At 44.7% G+C, this 18365-nt stretch overlaps 2 protein-coding genes across 2 annotated transcripts; both read right to left on the reverse strand.

Annotated features, from left to right (window-relative positions):
• Nucleotides 1-691: 691 nt before the first annotated feature.
• Nucleotides 692-1779, reverse strand: dnaaf19 (dynein axonemal assembly factor 19). Its single transcript, XM_029507595.1, has 3 exons — nt 1530-1779; nt 1209-1360; nt 692-1030 (listed from the first exon to the last, which is right to left on the reverse strand). The coding sequence occupies exons 2-3, from the start codon at nt 1355-1357 to the stop codon at nt 928-930; spliced, it is 252 nt and encodes an 83-aa protein (XP_029363455.1). The 5' UTR covers nt 1358-1360; nt 1530-1779; the 3' UTR covers nt 692-927.
• A 153-nt stretch (nt 1780-1932) lies between these two features.
• Nucleotides 1933-17881, reverse strand: LOC115046987 (rho GTPase-activating protein 12-like). The gene is made up of 22 exons (XM_029507593.1): nt 17144-17881; nt 14177-14305; nt 12993-13942; nt 10444-10626; nt 9974-10153; nt 9182-9346; nt 9027-9077; nt 8896-8955; nt 8713-8808; nt 8562-8633; nt 8002-8067; nt 7409-7476; nt 7249-7336; nt 6954-7055; nt 6657-6755; nt 6507-6579; nt 5366-5482; nt 5155-5253; nt 4988-5065; nt 4569-4703; nt 3846-3951; nt 1933-3575 (listed from the first exon to the last, which is right to left on the reverse strand). Exons 2-22 carry the CDS (start codon nt 14205-14207, stop codon nt 3398-3400), a joined length of 2997 nt encoding a protein of 998 aa, XP_029363453.1. The 5' UTR covers nt 14208-14305; nt 17144-17881; the 3' UTR covers nt 1933-3397.
• Between the last annotated feature and the right edge of the window lie 484 nt (nt 17882-18365).

An 18365-nucleotide genomic window follows, 5' to 3' on the forward strand; every position in this document is an offset into this window, starting at 1 on the left:
CTGTACAGAACTGTGGGGAAACAAGTAAATTTCCCCAAGTGGGATCAATAAAGTCTCATCTTATCTTAAAAAATACCCTGGCACTCAAAAAGACACCAACACAAAACATCAAAATATCCCAAAACCTATTTTAAGGACACCTGTGCTTACAAGGTCCTTGGACCATTTAAATCCAGTTAAAACTCTTTCTAAGATGCATAAACCATCTGAGGGAATCAAATCCTGGAAACTGGAAGGAACTTAAGAGTCATTTTACTCCTGAAACCTTTGAGGCTGCTGGGTGACATTGAAATGCCTGAAAGGTTCAGCGAGTCTGTTAATCTGGACACACCCTGAGCAGCAGTGGGAAATTTGTGGTCTCTATAATTCAGCTCAGAGTGGAACCTCTTTCCTTTGTACTCCTCTCTGTGTGTGAACCTGCTCAGCAGAAACCACTTCCCGTTTCACATCAGTGGAAATAACAGTCAGCTAGATTCTGAAAAGTGTTTGAAACAAACTAAATAACAGACTGGAGGAAATCTCAGTTCTATAGTACGGACTTTTTGTGTGAACGTTGTGCGTTGAATTTATTGGATCATCCTCCCACAGTCACGTTAAATTCAACAGCAAACGAATCTGCCTGTTGTCAAGTCGATTTTTATTTTAACTTGAAACATCTGCTATATTTCCAATTTCTGAGTCTGGACAGGATTTAGTCTTCAGCTCCCCCTGCTGCTCAGACTGAGTCAGTGCGACATCCGTAGGCTCATGGAGATTCTGGAAACCTCCAGAAAGAAAGACAAGAAAACTCCTGGAACAGTTTTTATACTCTGGAAATGACGTGGGCTTAGATACGTTTTAATGAAAAATGACAAAATCAAAGTTTTAGTATATATATACACATAGTTTATTGTTTCGAGTGTTCTTTGTTGCTATGGTGATTCGACATCACTTGTTGCTCAAGACGACAGGGTTCCACGGCTGTTTCCGTTGAGCTCCGTCTTTATCGTTCTTCTCCAGAGGCTTGAGGTGACAGGACACAACCAGGTCCCTGAAAGAGCAAAAACACATGTGAAATAAATCCTGGACACATTTCCAGGATCCTGGAGTCCTGGACACCACGATTGTTTTTAAACATCCAAGAACTCCTGGAACTCGGACTTGAGGACGTCATCAGAATATCCTGGAAGCAGGAGCGAACACCTGGAATGTCCTGGAGATGCAGTCACCTGAACTCCCTGTAGGAGGCCACTCTCTGGCTGACAGCCCTCAACTTCGCCTCGTTTTGTCGCTGGTATCTCCGCTCAGACTCCACCGCCATCTGCAGTTCTCGCTCCAATGCTGGGAAGTCGATGACATCACGCCCTGTTGTTGCCATTGTCTGATGACATCACAGACGTAAACAGATACAGCTGCTTAGACCGGCTACTTCCTGTTAGCTCCGGCTTACTTTAACTCTCAGGTTAATATCCATGAAATGACGAGATGCTTCATATTAGCTCTGGGCTAAAGTTAGTTCAGCCGTCAGGTAAAGGTGAGTTTCGTCTCACCTGGTCTCGTGTTTACTCCTCGTGCTCTCGTTTTCTGTGTTAGGTCTCTGACGGTCAGAAACAACACACTGTCTCCATGACGACAGGCGCCAAGACTGCGCCTGCGCAGTGTGAACCTAGTCTGACGGTCCGGCCGTGGACCGGACAGAACCTCACAGCGGTTCAGGTTACAGAAAAATCCTGGTCTGGATGTGGATCCGGACTCTCCTCCTGACTGTGGTGCTGTGACCTGAGATGGGAACAACGGGCACTGGTCACTCTGTTGGGGACAGCTGTCTGATCAAGAGACAGTCAGAGTTATTGAAACTGGTTGTAAAAGCTTCAAATCATTATTAAGGTGACAGGAGCAGCTGACAGGAGCCATGTAAGTGTTTTGATAAACTTTAGTTTGTATCATACAAGAAACATTTTCCTACAGATCTGCTTTATTTGAATTAAAAGTCATTAAAATACCCTCTTATGTACAGTTGAATCTGTTAATATTCCAAACTTTGTTCTGTCTGTAATACATGGAAGCTCAATACTATAAAACATGGAGCTTTGTTCAGATGACCATCCTTAGATGTCAACATGACAGCTGTACAAACGTTCCTTAAATTTTACCCCAAAAAGAAACACTTGTCCTTTTCACTAAAACCTTGTAGGTGCGTTTGCACCAACTGGCGGAAAATACTCTGACACCCCTGAACTTTCTAAAGGGGACCTGATGAGAGATATCCAGTTTGCAGCAGCTAATACGGTCCAAGCGTTTGAACCAGATCAATAAGTCTGAAGTCAGTTTGAGTCCTCAGCCTGAAAACGAGCAGCTGTTTACTGACCAAGACAAGTTATCATTCATCATTCATCTGATCAGACTGTTCAACACCCACTGAACCCAACAACAAAACCAGAAAGTACCAGATGGACCACCTAGGGTTGCCGACCATCCCTTGAAAAATTGAATCATCCCGTATTTAGAAACAAAAATACATGTCCCATATTGAGCTTAAAAGGGTTGCGCTTTGTTCCATATGTCCATGAGGATCAAAAATAGTGTGTAAAATATGCCTTCACCCCTCCCCAGCCAAGAGGGGTGAAGGCAACCAGGTTGGCCAACCCTGCCAAATAGGTGTCCCTTATTTATCTTTCAGGGAGTTGGCAACCCCTAACCACAGCTAGTTGGGTAGCATGCTAACTTCAGTGGAAATGACTGAAGTAGAAGCAAAACGGTGGTTGTTTTCACCCCTGGAGACAGACGTTGTCTGATAAAATGATTAAGTTTGATGCTGAACACAAACTTTCTTCTAGACTGATGAGTAAACAGCTGTTAATGCTAACGATAGCTATGAGCAAAATAGTTCTGATAGGAGTAATGAAGTGGAAGGGCAGGTGGCTCCTTGTGGCTCATTGTGGCTGTCATTATGATGAGAGGTAAAATATCATTAACATGAAAGTAATTTTGAATGTAAATCTGAAAATGTTGAGCAGCAAGACTTTTGACAACCATAGGCCACAAATCAAGACAGTAAAAACAAAAGGTGTCTGGTCCTGGAGTCAATGGATGGTTAACCCACGGTATCAGACCTGTCCTTGGTGTGAAGGTGTGTTACTCATGTTGTGAGTTATGTTGAATAAGCTCTTCAGAGACGTTTGGGTTCCAGTGTTTTATAAACCAGTCCAGGTTCTGTTTGGGTTTTCAAGGCTACCATGTAGTGAGCAGTTTCCAACTCCAAAGCTCTGTTATCTTGGCTATGAGGATGGGGTTATATGGGACTATTTGGAAGAGATTTGGCATCTCTTGGTGCTCCAGGACCTCCCAGGGGTTTCCGCATGCTTCCAAGAAGTTCCAGGGTTTTCAAAGGTTCTGGTGGAGCATTAGAAAGTTACTCTTAACTCTGGGAGAAAATGGTCTGGAACTGGTTGAGCATTAGTTCCACTATCTGGCTCTGGAAAACCATATGGATCGTCATGTTGGCTGACTCAGTCTGGGGGCGGAGCAACGTGGGCCCAAACACGATGGCGATGCTCTGAACTGACATCCTGTTAGAGTCCTTGTGCTCGATCACCCTGGAGAAAGAGAGGAAGAGGGTGTGTCCTGACATTTTTTCATCATCATCACAAGGTCAACCTCACAAAGACCAAAGAGTTGACCTGGACACAAAGGACTAGAATGATGGTGTCAGAGCAGAACTGTCCCCAGAACCCTGGTTCAGATCAACAGGTCTGTGTTGTTGAGGTGATACTCTGACTTCTTCTCGGCCCTGATTAATAAGTGCAATAAAACTAGTTCTGGGTGCAGGACCTGGACCAGATTGTACAGTCTGTTTTTGAATTTACCTGAGCAGGTGTTTAAACAGGAGCTCCATTGTGTCGTGGTTTGGCAGGGGCAGAGTTCGAACCAGGTCTTTCATGTAGGAGACTCTTAGGCTGTAGTCCGGGACTTCTGCATAGAAACAATAGAGTTGAGTAATTTTAAAAACAAGAAAACACAGAGTCCATCAAACTGGACTGAATCTGGTTCTATTCCTCAAAAAGTTTTGTACATTCTGATCTAAATCTAATCAGCATCAGGTCATAATGTCTATTGTATCTTTTAATTTCTTTTTAACCGTCTCCAGTCCACAGGAAGAGTCTCCTCCTCCATCAGCTGCTCTGTTTCCTCCTTAAACAGAATCAGCTGATCGGTCCAATCTGAAACTGACTTCAGTGGTAAACTGATCAGATCTGGATCAGTCTGACTCTCTTGACTTCTGTATGTTTATCATCCATTCTCATTCTCCAGCTCCAACATTCAGAGTGTTTTTAGTTAGTTCTTGTTTTCTGATTTTAGAGAACAGAGTCTAAACTAATCAGACAGAATCAGATGAGTCTGGAGATGAGGACATTGGACATAAAAAAAAAAAAAGAATGTTTCTCTGAGAGGATCGATCAGTTTGTCCAATTGGTCTTTGAGTGATTTTAGACTGTTCTTCCTCTGAATAGATTAACACAATATATAAAAAACAAGCTTGTTCTACAAACTTTAGGTTGTGTGTAGTATACGTGTCTTTGTGCACTAACGGATAGCAGCGATGAATTTCTCAAAGCAGCTGAAGGGAAATAGCGGTTCAGGAAGTTCACGCAGGAAAAGCTTCAGGGCTCCGGTGATGACGTGGATCTCCTCCCACTGTCCGTCCTCCAGGTCCAACTGCTCCTCTGCACAGATTCAATAATGAACCCAAATCCAGCAGGACATCATCTGCATGTCATGACATTTTAGGTTCATGCTTCATTTTGAGCTCATTCTTGAATCATTGTCCAAGATGTTGAACTAGAAAGTTTGAACGAATTACAAAAAAAAAAAAGATCCCGAACATGAAATGAGCTTCAGTTTAGCTCAGGTTCAGCTGATTAGATGTAAGAGTAACAGCTAACACCTGAACCTGGACTGGACTTTGGATGAGGACCAGGACTTGGACCTGGACCTGCTGGGTTGTTACCATGATCAGCTTTGTGTCGCAGCCTCTGGATCACAGCCAGGTTCCCGCTCACTCTGTAGATCCCATCAATGTCCAGACCTGGTTCATATGGATCCAGATCAAGAAACATCATCAGCTATTTGTTTGTTTGGGTTTGTGTGCCTCTGTGTGTATCTCTGTGTGTGTACCTCTCCTCTCCACTGCTCTGATACATTTCTCCACAAACTTGGGGATGGTTGTGTTTTCGCGGTGACACAGTGTGTCCAGGTGACAGCCAAAGACATTGTCTAGGCAACAGAGAAACCAGCCTCAGTTTGATTCTGTTGTTTCCAACAGTTTCCTGGTTGTGATGTCATCAGTGACATGTCACAGGGGCTTTGATCAGGCCCTCTGTGTTACCTCTGATGTATCCCTTCTCTTTAACACTCTGCAGTGTCGGCCTGCGCTGCAGGAAACGTCTCAGTTTGGTCCGAACTCGTCTCTGCTCTGACTCGGCCCCTGACGAGCTCCTGGTTGCTGAAATGGAAGAAGAAGAAGGTGTGAGGTTACAGGGCCACAGAAAGTCAGAGTCCTTTTGACCTACCATATTTTTCGCATTATAAGGCACACCTATGTATGAATTCTTGTGCTTACTGACCTCGAACCAATTTTATGTGGTACACTGCGCTGAAAAATCTGTCAAAATTGTTTAGTCCGACTTTGGTAAGCCATAAAGCCGCGCCGCTTGACAGATTGTTAGAGCATTCCCAGCTGACACAGGAACATTGTGTTAATGTTGGTCCTTGGTTGGATATGGGTTGCAACGTCATACAACGTTAGATCACTAATTATGTACTGCTGGCAAGCAACCAACATCATCCAACATTTAGTCAGTGTTACCTCACTATAATTAGACATCAAGTCAACGTTAGGTTTTTAACCTAAACCCAATTTTCAAATCCATATTATAATCCAATTATAATCAAATGTTAGGATACAACGTTGTCCCAATGTCACACTAACTTCAGGTGTTTGCTATCACTGGCAACGATAAACCAATCAGAGAACAGTACACAGTACGCTTACCTCCGCCACATTTTGTAATACCGGTACGAACTGTGCTTCGCTTTATACATTTTATCATGCACCTTCTGTATGGATATAGATCCGTTCATTGATATTGCACCTTATAATGATTATGCAAAATGATTTGATTTGCAAAATATGGTATTTTCATTTCAGATGTTTCTGCTGTCTATGAAAAGGGTCAGGTCAGGTCAGGTCAGATCCAAATTCATAGGCCTTTATTGTGAAGTTTTTAGCTCTTCATGTGAATTATTTGTGTCTCAGTGATGATTTTATCAACCACTACAAATCTGACTATTTGTTTCCCTCACAGACAGGAAGTCTGTGTCACTCCAGGTCCAGGCCCAGGTCTCTTCAGTTGTTAATGCTTTAACTACCAATGATTGGTTGATGATCATGATTGATCAGCAGCATTTCCCTGTGACCTCAGCAGCTCAGACCATGTGACTTGGTCCAAAGAGGTGTGAAGACTTACATGTCCTCTTCCTGTCTTTGTCCTCTTTGTCTGAAGACACCTCATCATCGTCCTCTGACAGATGATCCTGATCCTGAAAGACATGCACAGATAGGGTGTTTTCGTGTGTCTTTGTGTGTTTCTCTGTATGTGTGTGTGTGTGTGCCTCACCAGTTGTCTGATAGTGTCCTGTATCACTTTGAGCCAGTCACTGATGATGCTCTCTGTGTCGTACTGCATCAGGTACTCACAGCCCTGACGAGTCTTCAGCTATGTGGACAACACACATATACACAGAATGATGCTGCCACATGACATCACTACACAATATCCCTGTTTCAGCACAGTGCTAACAGCAGTAACCATGGAAACAATGAGGTGACAAGCAAGAGGTGGTGGGAACAGTGTGTGTCTGTTACCAGAATGGTGCTTATAGAACATAATGTTACCATGGTAACAGGTCCGTACCTCGAGAACGTGCTTCTTGGAGGACTTGTCTTTGGAGGCCCAGCCCACTGAGGACCCTCTCAGGTCCACCGTGTACTCTGGAACAATCTGTGACGCTTTAATCTGAAAAACAGGAAGTCATCATCGTCCTCCTGGATCAGTGTCACTTATGACGTCACAGCGACAACAGGCGCATTGACATGATGTCTGAGTGGTTAGACTGTACAAGTTGTGTTTGGGTGGCTTTGTGTAGTTCCTGGTTGTGTGTTGTTGGTAAGGGTTAAATGTCATTGGACCAACAGCAGCTGGTTCTTACAGTGTTCCCAGATGGAGCAGATTTTGGGTCTTTGTGGAAGGTGAGGATCCCCCCGTGGAGGACGGTCCAGGACTGACACCAGTTCTTCCTGTCCATGACGACACACACAGTTAACACACATCAGACCAAATTTGGTGGAGTCACAGAAGATGTTTCTCACCTGATCTTCTTCCCGTTATCAGCAACTTTGGTTTTATTGATGATTCCAGCTTTCTCCAGCAGGTGGCACTGTGGACATAGACAGCTCTGAGTAACTGTGTGTGTGTGTGTGTGTGTGTGTGTCTGTGTACATTTGACCCATGGATCTACTACCTATAATTGTCATCATGGATCTTTGGGAAACTGTGCCCTCAAATCCCCCAAATCCCCAGAAGGTTTGTGAACTTGAAGGATCTAAAGAAGCTTCTCTCATGTGTCCTGATAGGGCTATGAGGTCCAGTTTTTTTTTTTTTTTTTTTTTTTGTCAGAGTACCAACAGAGGGGCGGTTTTGTCCTTGTCATTGGAGCCACATGAGGACATTTGAGATCTGTCATCACCCCCCAATGTGTGTCCCTTCAGAAAACCCCATCAGCTTTCAGATCTGAAACAAAATGTTAGTTTGATTCTTCATCAGTGAGGACGAAAGTTAGTAGAGTCAGGTTTCCATATCAACCACAGCAGGTGTTACACTATGACCATGGAAACCTGCATTCCACACAGATAAGCCAACAAACACGAGCAACTTCCGCTGCTAGTCAATGCCCAAGACCTACATGGAGCTGGTGGGAGTCTGTGCTCCGATTGGACAGATTCCTCTTCAGTATGAGCCTATCAGAGAACTTGATGAGGGAGAACAGGATGATATAAGGCATTAATGAATGAACAAATTGACGTAGCAGTGGATCTGAATCCAGCAGTGAAACAGGTGTGTGGCTGAGGTGGGACAGGTGTGGGACAAATGTGGGACAGGTGTGGTGCTGAGGTGGGACAGATGTGGGACAGGTGTGGGGCTGAGGTGGGACAAATGTGGGGCTGATATGGGACAGGTGTGGGACAGATGGGGGACAGGTGTGGAGCTGATGTGGGACAGGTGTGGGGCTGAGGTGGGACAGATGTGGGACAGATGTGGGACAGGTGTGGGACTGAGGTGGGACAGATGTGGGGCTGATATGGGACAGGTGTGGGACAGATGGGGGACAGGTGTGGAGCTGAGGTGGGACAGATGTGGGACAGATGTGGGACAGGTGTGGGGCTGAGGTGGGACAAATGTGGGGCTGATATGGGACAGGTGTGGGACAGATGGGGGACAGGTGTAGGGGACTGATGGGTCTACCTGTGGACTGTCGGGGGACTGTCTTCTGTTGGACGATTCAGAGACAATTCTCCTGTGACCAGGACTAACTGTCTGAAACACAGAGGAGAACCCAAAATCAAGTCATGAAGATGTTTCCTCTTTTCATTAAAAAGTTCTGAGTTTGACTAACTTCTCCCTCCAGACTGTTTCTCCAGCTCGGGCCCTGCTGAGTCCCGCTCTCTTCACAAACTCCGTTTCCCATCATTTTCTGGGGCGAATGCGGAGACTACAAGAGGAAATGATTCATGGATTCATGACAGACACACGGTCAGATGGACAGGCTCACAAACAGATGTGTTGGGCAATCAGTTACCTCCTGGAGCTTCGGGTCCAACTGAGCTCTGGGAATCAAACCCATGGGCTGCTGAGGATTCTGGGAAAACAAGGACAGACATAGTTAGACTCTGAAAGTCTAATGAACAATGACGTGAATGTGTTCAGTACCATGAAGACGGTGTCTCTCTCTGCAGGGTAGTCTTCCTCTGGCAGGGGGGGCTGCAACACACAACAAAATCCACCATTTTAACATGGTGCTTAGTCACATGACCTTCTCTGACGACTAACAGCTCACACTGTATTCATCTGCCTCACAATCGTACCGGGCTGCCACCGCCACCACTGCTGCCATGTTTTCTGCTGGCTGTGGATGCTGAAGGGGAGGAGGGCACCTCGGGGGCAGTCCAGGCCGTTGCTTGTGTCCTTGGGTTGTAGTAATAAAATCTGCCTGAGACTTCATCCACCAGCTGCTCCCACCCATTGGAGTCCTGGGGGGGTAATTCATCGTTATTTGAAATGAATGATTATCCCAGCAGTTCTGCCCATTCACTCAGAAACATACAGGACTGATCCAGAGAGTCTGATTGGCTGTGACATCACCCACCAGAGCTAATAGGAGCGTCCGATGTGAAGACGCGACTCTAGACGTCACTATCAAAGATGGAGGATGAGATTGGAGAGCTAAACACACAGAAGGAGTCAGAGAGTCGGACTGATCCAGATCAGTCTATTTCTGAAATCCTAACAGCCCCAAGACCAGCTGATGAAGGAGGAAACACTTTCTGTGTGTTTATGGGCTCAGATCTTCTCTGGTCCACTAACTCTCCTCTTCAATTGAAGTAAAATTTTCCGTTTGGTGTCAGACAGTCAGTTCAATATGAAATCAGCTTCTCTGTAAATTCAACACAGTGTCTCCTCATGTAGGTCCAACAGTTAGCTAACTGTTAGCTAACAGCTGCTCTCCCTCATTACTCTGAGACTTTGGTTCCCTGTTGGTTTTGGGACATCTGGTGTCCCAGAGGCTCAGCTGTGGGTGTGAGGACATTTGGACTTTATTTCATGTGAAGCATCATGTGACTGTGATGTCCCTGAGCTCTGAACCCTTTAACACGTACCTGAGAGGAAGCAGGGGAGAGAAGGGGTGAGGGGGGGGTTTGCTGTCCCCCTTTCCTCCCTTTGGGCGGGGTGCTGAGTCCAGGGGGGGGGGCCTGGGGGCTGCGGGGGTCGGCCCAGCTGGTCTGTCCAGTAACAGGGTGGTAATAAAACACCTTCCCACTGTCCTGGTCAGTGTGAACCTGCACAGACAGACGGAGCGTTCAGATGCTTCACATTTATCAGGTCCAGACTCAGCCTCGCACTCATTTATGTCAGAAAAACCAGAATCAAGAACATTTTCCCTCCCACCAACATTATTAAGTCTGAAATGTCTCTGAAAAGCCAACGACAGTCAGCTGTTCATCCGATCTTTACTCAACAAACTGATCAGATTCCAGCTAATTAAACTTTAATGATACAGGGGAGTCAAACTAAATTCTCCACATCCAGGATCAGCTGAAACAGGAGCAGAGGTCAGAGGTCACCCTACCTGCCACTCGTCCAGCGGACTGAGGGGGGAGGCGGGGCTTATCATGCTGGAGGACGAGACTGAAGACAAAGGAGTGAGGCCTGCAGATGATGGAGCAGAGTCAAGAGGAGGAAGAGGGGCTGTTTTCTTCAGAGAGGAGACGTTAGCGTAAATGGGCGAATTAGGGCTGAGTGGGGATTGGGCCTACAGAGAGAGAGAGAGAGATGTGATGTCAATAATCAGAAGATGTTCTGTGCTGTGATTTGATCAGTGAGTTTTGTTAAAAAAAAATTTCAGTTCAGTTTTTTTCTCTTTTCTCTGAATCTCCTAATGATCTTAGTCGGGGTGGAGTGGGCTGCCATCCGTCAGGAAGTGCTCCACCTATGTTTTATAAACACACACACACTAAACAACAGTGCTCAACTGGCTGTGACGTCATTAAAACCTGGTTTAGTGAAACAAATCTGTGACATCACAACACCACGGCAAGTTTTTGGATCTTTGTCGCTGAGAACAGATCCCCCCACACACACACACACACAGTTTCCGAGTGTGTGTGGCAGTTATTAACACACTTTACTTACAAATTAAAAGACGACAAGAAAAGTTGAAAAGAAAGATGTGTGAATATGTTACCTTGCAATGAAACTCACCTGATCCTGATCCTGACAGCCATAGTCACCGTGACACTGACAGACCTGGTTCAGGATCAGGTGTCTCTTTAAATGTTTAACTGACAGTTAGTCAGAGGTCAGAGGTTAAACTCCACCTTAATGCATCACTTCACATTAACCTGCAGGTCTCCAGTCAGCTGAGACAGGTACAAACCAGGATCTGGTCTAACCCTGATAACAGAGGCATGAGGAGCTTCAGCAATCAAAAGTTTGTTCAGACTTACCCAGATTGCTTCAGTGTTTTCAGTCTTTCCAGAATCTAACTCAGCTAACAAGTCTTTGTCTCTGTCTTCTCGACTGGAACTGGAAGTTGTTGTCAGACTACAGCTCAGTTCTACAGCCCCGCCCACATGAAAATTGGCCCAGCCCATCTGCACCGTTCAGACATGGAGAGTATCTGATGATAAAAACCTTTTTCCTAACCCGGGACCTTTGCAAGGACCCTTTTATATACCTGCCTCTCCCCAAAGAGGTTTACATTTGTGTGGATAAGAAAACACTTCAAGGAAAATATTTATGGACTAGAACTTCCTCATTGGGTCCTAAAGCCTCTCCTGAATTTCAAGAAGCTTCCTCAAGAAATTTTATGACATTTTGTCCTGGAACATTTTCAACGACTTACAAACTCAACACACACACACAGACAGACTGTCAGATATCATCAGGTCCTTAGGGAGCTGCTGGTTGTTCAGGAAACATTCTACAAACTGCTCATAAACACTGAAACAATCCGAAATACTTTCTCAACAAAATGTTTAACTTTAAGGCAGTGTTCAACCGGAGTTTAATTGTGACCATATATGTGTGTGTTAGATAAATCCTGTTGTTACATCAGCTGATCAAAGTTTATTTATATAATATTATGTGGCCAGCGGGTGGAGGGATACAACCACAGACATAACCTGCTCCGGGGGCCCCTGACGGCCCCTGAAGACAGCTCATTAAGGTAAAGTCAGAATCTGTTCCTGGTCATGTGACTCATTGTTGTTGTTCAGTCTCTGAAGCTAAACAAACATAAACCAAAAGCTTTTTACAGTTTACACACAGAAGTGATACATGAGACTGTCAGAAACCAGTCAGACCTGTCTCACACAGACACACAAGTGTCAGGTTACTGTGTTTCCTGTCTCTTCCTGCAAGCGTCGCTGCAACATCAACCACTCGCTGCTTCCTGTTTGATCCTGAACACATCCTGCTGACATCAGGACCCCCCCCCCCAGCTCTGAGACGGTTGAACTAGATTACAACATTCACAATAAATAAATAAGTTAAATAACAGATGAACAACAGATGAGTAAAATGATTTAAGTGTTACGGCCCCATGTGTTCCTTTCAGCTGCACACAGGCGCTCCTGGGGATCATGGAGATCCACCTGGGGGGCAGGAAGGTCCTAAAAGCTTCAGAAGGGGCAGAAGCTTCAAACACGGGACAACTCGACCTTCAAGTGTTACTCATCTTCTAATTTCATAGTGTTTTCCATGCTTTTGATTTGTTGTCCTGATCATCTATATTTTAATTGAATAATTTATGGACTGTTTCATTTTATAGCCATCTGATTGGTTTATGTCGGGTCATAATAAATAAAATAATGAAAGGAAAATCAATATAACAGCAATAAAATCAAATAACATCAGCCTGAAAATCAAACAAATGAGAGCCAGTTGAACAAGTAAGAGGTCAAATGTCAACGGTTTCAGCTCTCGTGAGAGGAAATAGCTTTTTCTGCTTCATGGCAGGAAACGACAAACTGCAGAGGGCTTTTACTTTTCAAAGCAGTTTGACCCCAGAACATCTTCTCCTCGTCAGAATTGAGGAGCCACCTCTGCTGAGTTTACTGCCACTCAGCCACAGTTAAACTGGACTTCAGACATCAGATCAGGCCTCAGGTGTCTTACCTCTGTGGAGGGCGGTGCAGGAGCAGGTTCAGGTGGTAATCCAGGACTGACTCTTTCCCCAGCTAGAGTCTCCAGGTCCAGGTTCAGGTCCGATATGGACTCGTAAATGTGGTTTGAATTTTCCTCCTTCAATGATTCCTCCATCTCCTCCTTCTCCTCCTCCTCACTCATCTCCTCCTCTTCCAACTCTATTGATGACTCCTGGTCGTCATGACAACCTGTAGACAGTGAGGACATACTGTGGATGTCGTTGTTGGGGGGAACTTCAGGGACCACTGGTGTCTCCACAGGAATGGGGTGGGTCTGGGACCATGATGTAAGGAGGGGATCAGCTGGACTGAAACCGGGAACATGAAGGTTCCCAGAGTCCCTGTGGTCCTCCAGGGGCCCTGGCAGGTGGGCCTGGTTTTTACTGGGGGCACCATTGGCCATGTTTGCATTCCTGCTGGTTGCTGTGGTCCCAGTCTCAGCTGCAGGGTTGACAGGATGCCTTGGAGTTGTCACCATTGGAAGTGACAGATCATGGAAGTCCAGTGGGACACCAAAGGTTGACAAGCGGCTCTCAGTCTTGCGATGCCGTGTGGTGGCATCAGGTCTGAGTCGGATTGTCACCTCATCACCTGGTTTGGTTCTTGTACCGCTAGACTCTTCTAGAGTCTTTGGCACGGGAACGGGCACAGGAACAGGGACTGGCATAGCCACAGGGACCAGCACTGGTTCAGATTCAGGTGGATCAGTGAAATCCAGAGGTGAGGGGAAGTCCGCTGGCAGCTCCTTGACATATTTGGCAGGGATGTAAAAGGGCTTGGAGCTGGAGTCACTCCGGACCTGCCACCAGTGGTCATTGGTCTTAGCCAGCAGGATGTAACGTTCATTGGGTTTGATGGAAACCAGAAACCCATCCCGGCCATGGTACTCGTACTCAAACTCCACCAGGACCAAACCTAGACCTGAAAGACCAGGTTCAGATAAAAGTGTTAATTATGAGAACAAATGCTGACCCTTACTCTGATGGTACGACTGCCTTTGTTATGCTACAGCTAACACTAGCACTTCTACTGTTACTGATGACATCACTGCTACAGCTAAAACTGTTACTACAGTTAATGCATTAGTTATAGCATTTCTGACAGAGCTGAAAGATTGACAATAATTTAGTTTGTAAGAATAACACATGAACTCACCTCTGCCAATAATGGAGGATGTAGTCGCCATGGTGACAGCCCTGGGCTCTTCAGGCCCTGCCCACACACGTATATATACTGGTGACACAGGATGTGAGGGGTCAAAGGTCCCAACTGATCATCAACTCCCTTTAAAGAAGAAAATCCAAATCACATTCAACAAAAAAACTGTGGAATATAGTGTTACCATGGCAGCGAGAAAGCAGAATAATGTCAGATGTAACATAAAATCTGTCACTCCACTTGTCAAGACCAGTGGTAGCTGGTCAGTGGAGGGTGCTAGGGCGCCCCCCCCAATCAAATCAAGAGATGAAAATCAAAAGAAAAAACAAACATGCTGTAAGATGTAAATAATTATTAAAACATGGTGTTATTTCAGTCTGTGGGTGACTGTCAATAGTAATTATATTGTTGTTTAAATATTTATTTGGTTCTAAAATGGTTTATTCACTTCCTGAAGTGAAGGTTGCCAGTAAAACAGAATCCAGTGTAAGCCCTCGAACATTTGATAAGCATGTGACCTGAGGCTCTCTTTTAATTGGTTTGAATTTGATTCTTCATGGAGCGCTGCTGCGTGTGTCCGGTAAACGCCAAAGAAACATCAGCAGCGAATCAGCGATTAGTGTGTGTGGTTTTTTTCTCTCTAACGTGATTTGACAGTTCATTTTCTGGTCTTTTTTAGCTGAGCAGTAAGTGACGGACACAAACAATACGAAGGAAACTAAACTAAATTTACAAAGGCCGTATTGAACCATGTCTTCTGTGTACCGTTACACCCCTATATATGCCAAAGTAAATTGTGCCCCACAAAAATCTTTTAGCACCAGCCCCACCAACTCCCCCTCTATCACTTCAACCTCCTCCATCATTTCCCACCTTATGAGAAACTCATAACTCATGAGACAGAGTACAGGAGTACCAACACACACACACACAGAACAATAGCAGGAGGCCGCTCTCTGGCCTTTTCTGTTTATAAAGGGAAGAGAGTTCTCTTCCTGTCTGCCATAAACCCCGCCCATCTGGCTGTGTAGACCCCACCCATCAGTGACATCACATAATGTGTGTGTGTGCTTCCTGTCTTTGTAGAGGAACAATGGTGTGCCTGCAGTCAACGTGTTCATGGTGGAGTTGAAGAACTCAAGGTCTAAAGTTCTGGTCTGAAAGTCTCATCTTAAGTGTCTGTTGTCTTTAAGTAGGAACATGGACATGGATCTGTAGTCCACCCATACCTGGGTGTCATGGTTGCCATGGTAACAAAGACAGGAACTTTAAGTTCCTGAAGTAAATAAACTTCACTTGATCCCAGTGGAACATTGGCCCTTTAAGAGTTTTGCTCTGACTCACCTGAACAGGTGCTGGAATGTAAACCCCCCCTCACTCTGTTTGTCTCTGTCTCTGAGCCACACCCACACCGCTGGGCAGGTATGTAACACGCACACTCATACACACAAGTAACACATGTCCATCAACCAATCAGGAGAGGTGAAAAACTAAAAGGAACATCTCTAACAAATGTTTCTGCTCCCAGAGACGCTGCATCACATGACGTCATGAATCCATCAGCCAATCAGGATTTGAGTCTGTAGATATGCTCAAATTCAACAGTGTTGTAACAGTATATGCACACACACACACACACAGAAACAACACACTGAGTTGACTGCTCCCACAGGCGACACATTGTGTGTTTCAATATTTACACCACAAATACAGAAATCCGGCTTCCTGATTGGCTGTCAACTGTTACGCATCAAACCGTTAAGGTCAGCTATTTCCACTGCTGAGCAATCTATTGTTACCATAGCAACGGGACTCACAGTTCCCATAGTGGACCTCCAAAACCTCTTCAAAACCTTATGACCTGGCCAGTCTTAGTTTAGGTTTGTTATTTATCAAAATCTTTCTCTTTCTCACCCTGGACAGGTCTGTAGTCCATCACAGAGACAGACAGAGACCAACAACCGATCAATGTAGGTGTGTCTGCCTTTGGACTGTTGGAGGAAACTGACACAGAATCGGGCAGAACACACAAATTCAACACGAATCAAACTCACAACCTTAATTCTATGACCCAGCAGTGCTGACTGCTATACCGCAGAGCTGCCCCTTAACTAAAGCCTAATATTAAAATATAATAGATACTATATAGTATCTATTGTAGTAATAGATACAATAGAACAGAATACTTATTTTCTTCTACTATTTATGGGAACATGCTCTCCCAACTACAATAGGGTGCCACAATAATAATGATGAATAAATTCAACAGTAAATATATCCAGAATGAATCAAACATAAAGATTCACCACTTCGCATGTAGCTGCCATGATGTTTGAGAAACTTACAACTTATTCAGTCACGCAGCAACCTTTTTCATCACACTATGTCTCATTTCTCATTCTCTTTTTTGTAATGACAAATATATCATGTTAAAATCTTCTCGTTTCGTTTCCAGAACATTTTTAAAACTGTATTCAATTTTCAGCATTTATCTTGAAATTTAATACAACACACTGATGAAACACAACATGTACAGTGAAAACCTGCTTCTGAAGCATCTGAAAGATCAAAGATACCTTTATCATTTTCACAAAAAGCGTTCAACAGGCTCATCGTAATCTGGCTATTTCAGGGCAAAGACTCAGTTTATTGTGTGTAAGTAGGACATAGTCCCTGAACTAAACACACCCTGTGACACATTCCAACCACACACATACACGCATACACACACACACACATACACACACTAAGGTAAAGCTCAAAGTTTCACACCATAATTAGTTGTCCCTGTTATGGAGACTTTCAGGTCCCCATAACATAGGTTTTTACAAACACAGTGAAGATTTGCTTTCTTTCGGGTTTTTCAGGTAAATAAGTTTGAAAATTAAACAAGTTCAAACCAGCAAAACAAAACAACAACAAACACACGAGACGGCGAGACTTGGCCCATTTAAGGTGTTTTACCTGCAGTAGAATCTGATCCTGCCATCCTGCTTTTTGTGTTTTTTACTCTGCTCGTCCTGAATGGGCGAGTCCAAATCACAGAAACAGGTTCCTGTCTCTCTCTCTCTGGCTCAACCCCTCCCTGACCTGCTTGTCCCAGCTTGCTCCCCCCATTGAGGACACATCCTGTCTGACAGATGCAACACAGCAGCACCCTCTGCTGGCTCTTTGTTATGCAAGGTGCCTGCTCTATAGATTTAATTGCACTTTTTAAAGCCCTTCAACCCAAACCCAGGTAACCAGGACAGGGACCAGGACTGGAGTTATAGACCAGAGATCAGACTATCTGTCCCACAGCTGAGTTCTTCAGTGTTTGTACAGGCACCTGTCTGTGCTTTAGTCACACACAACAAATCAGTCCGACCTGCTGCGTTCGCTCTCCTGATTGGGTGGATTTGTCTGTCAATCACACACAAACCAGCCCAAACCAGTGTGTAGTTGCTTGTGTGTTGTTTATTGTCACACTGAATAGTTTGTTGCTGTATATCAAAGCTTTGATCACATGTCCACACATGACCTTGAATCTTTAATCTGTGTGTGATCACCTGCTGAGTGTGTGTTTTACAGGAATACAGATCAGACTGTAGATGTGTCTCAGTGTCTCTGATGTCCTGGACCAGCCGGCGGCTCCACTGTCTGTAGTCATAAGTCAGACTGTGTTGAAGTCTATGGGAAAATGTCCCTCCTCCTCCTCAGTAAAACTTTTCCTGATGAGTTTATGGTCTCAGTCTGAAATACAACATGATGTTCATTTTTTATATGATGCTCCATTTAGAGGGAAACAGAGCAAGGGGGGGAGGAGTTAGGGGCGGGACTACTGTGTGACTGACAGACTGGACCACCCAATCAAGATAAATAACAGAGCAGGTCAGGTTCACCTTCTCCTCTCAATACAGATTCTACAGGTTTGCATGTGTTATCACAAAATAAATGCTCATTAAATTTCTCTGAGTTGTTCTTGTTATTATACTCTCAGAATGTTATTTGTTATTCTTCTTTCATTCTATTATATCATTATGTCACATATAGAAGAAATACATTTGACATGATGTCATGTCTCCATTCCTCCCCCTCTCTGCTCTATCCGGTCTGCCAACTCCTCCTCCCCCTCTCAGCTGTCCTTGGTGCTGCCCCCACCCTCCTGAAGGCTGCTCTGTTCTGCTGAGTAGCGGTGACCCAGCAT

This window comes from Echeneis naucrates, chromosome 8 (genome assembly GCF_900963305.1).
Source record: "Echeneis naucrates chromosome 8, fEcheNa1.1, whole genome shotgun sequence".
Taxonomy (NCBI): Eukaryota; Metazoa; Chordata; class Actinopteri; order Carangiformes; family Echeneidae; genus Echeneis; species Echeneis naucrates.

What these genes read in the sequence shown, in the direction of transcription:
- LOC115046987 (XM_029507593.1), bottom strand. Translation starts at nt 14,207, where the DNA reads ATGGCGACTACATCCTCCATTATTGGCAGAG. An exon ending in GTCCGCTGGACGAGTGGCAG is followed by an intron (nt 10,154 to 10,443) that starts GTAGGGTGACCT and finishes CTGTCTGTGCAG; the next exon opens with GTTCACACTGACCAGGACAG. An exon ending in CTGTTTAAACACCTGCTCAG is followed by an intron (nt 3,576 to 3,845) that starts GTAAATTCAAAA and finishes CTCTTTCTCCAG; the next exon opens with GGTGATCGAGCACAAGGACT.
- dnaaf19 (XM_029507595.1), bottom strand. Translation starts at nt 1,357, where the DNA reads ATGGCAACAACAGGGCGTGATGTCATCGACTTCCCAGCATTGGAGCGA. An exon ending in GCCTCCTACAGGGAGTTCAG is followed by an intron (nt 1,031 to 1,208) that starts GTGACTGCATCT and finishes TTGCTCTTTCAG; the next exon opens with GGACCTGGTTGTGTCCTGTC.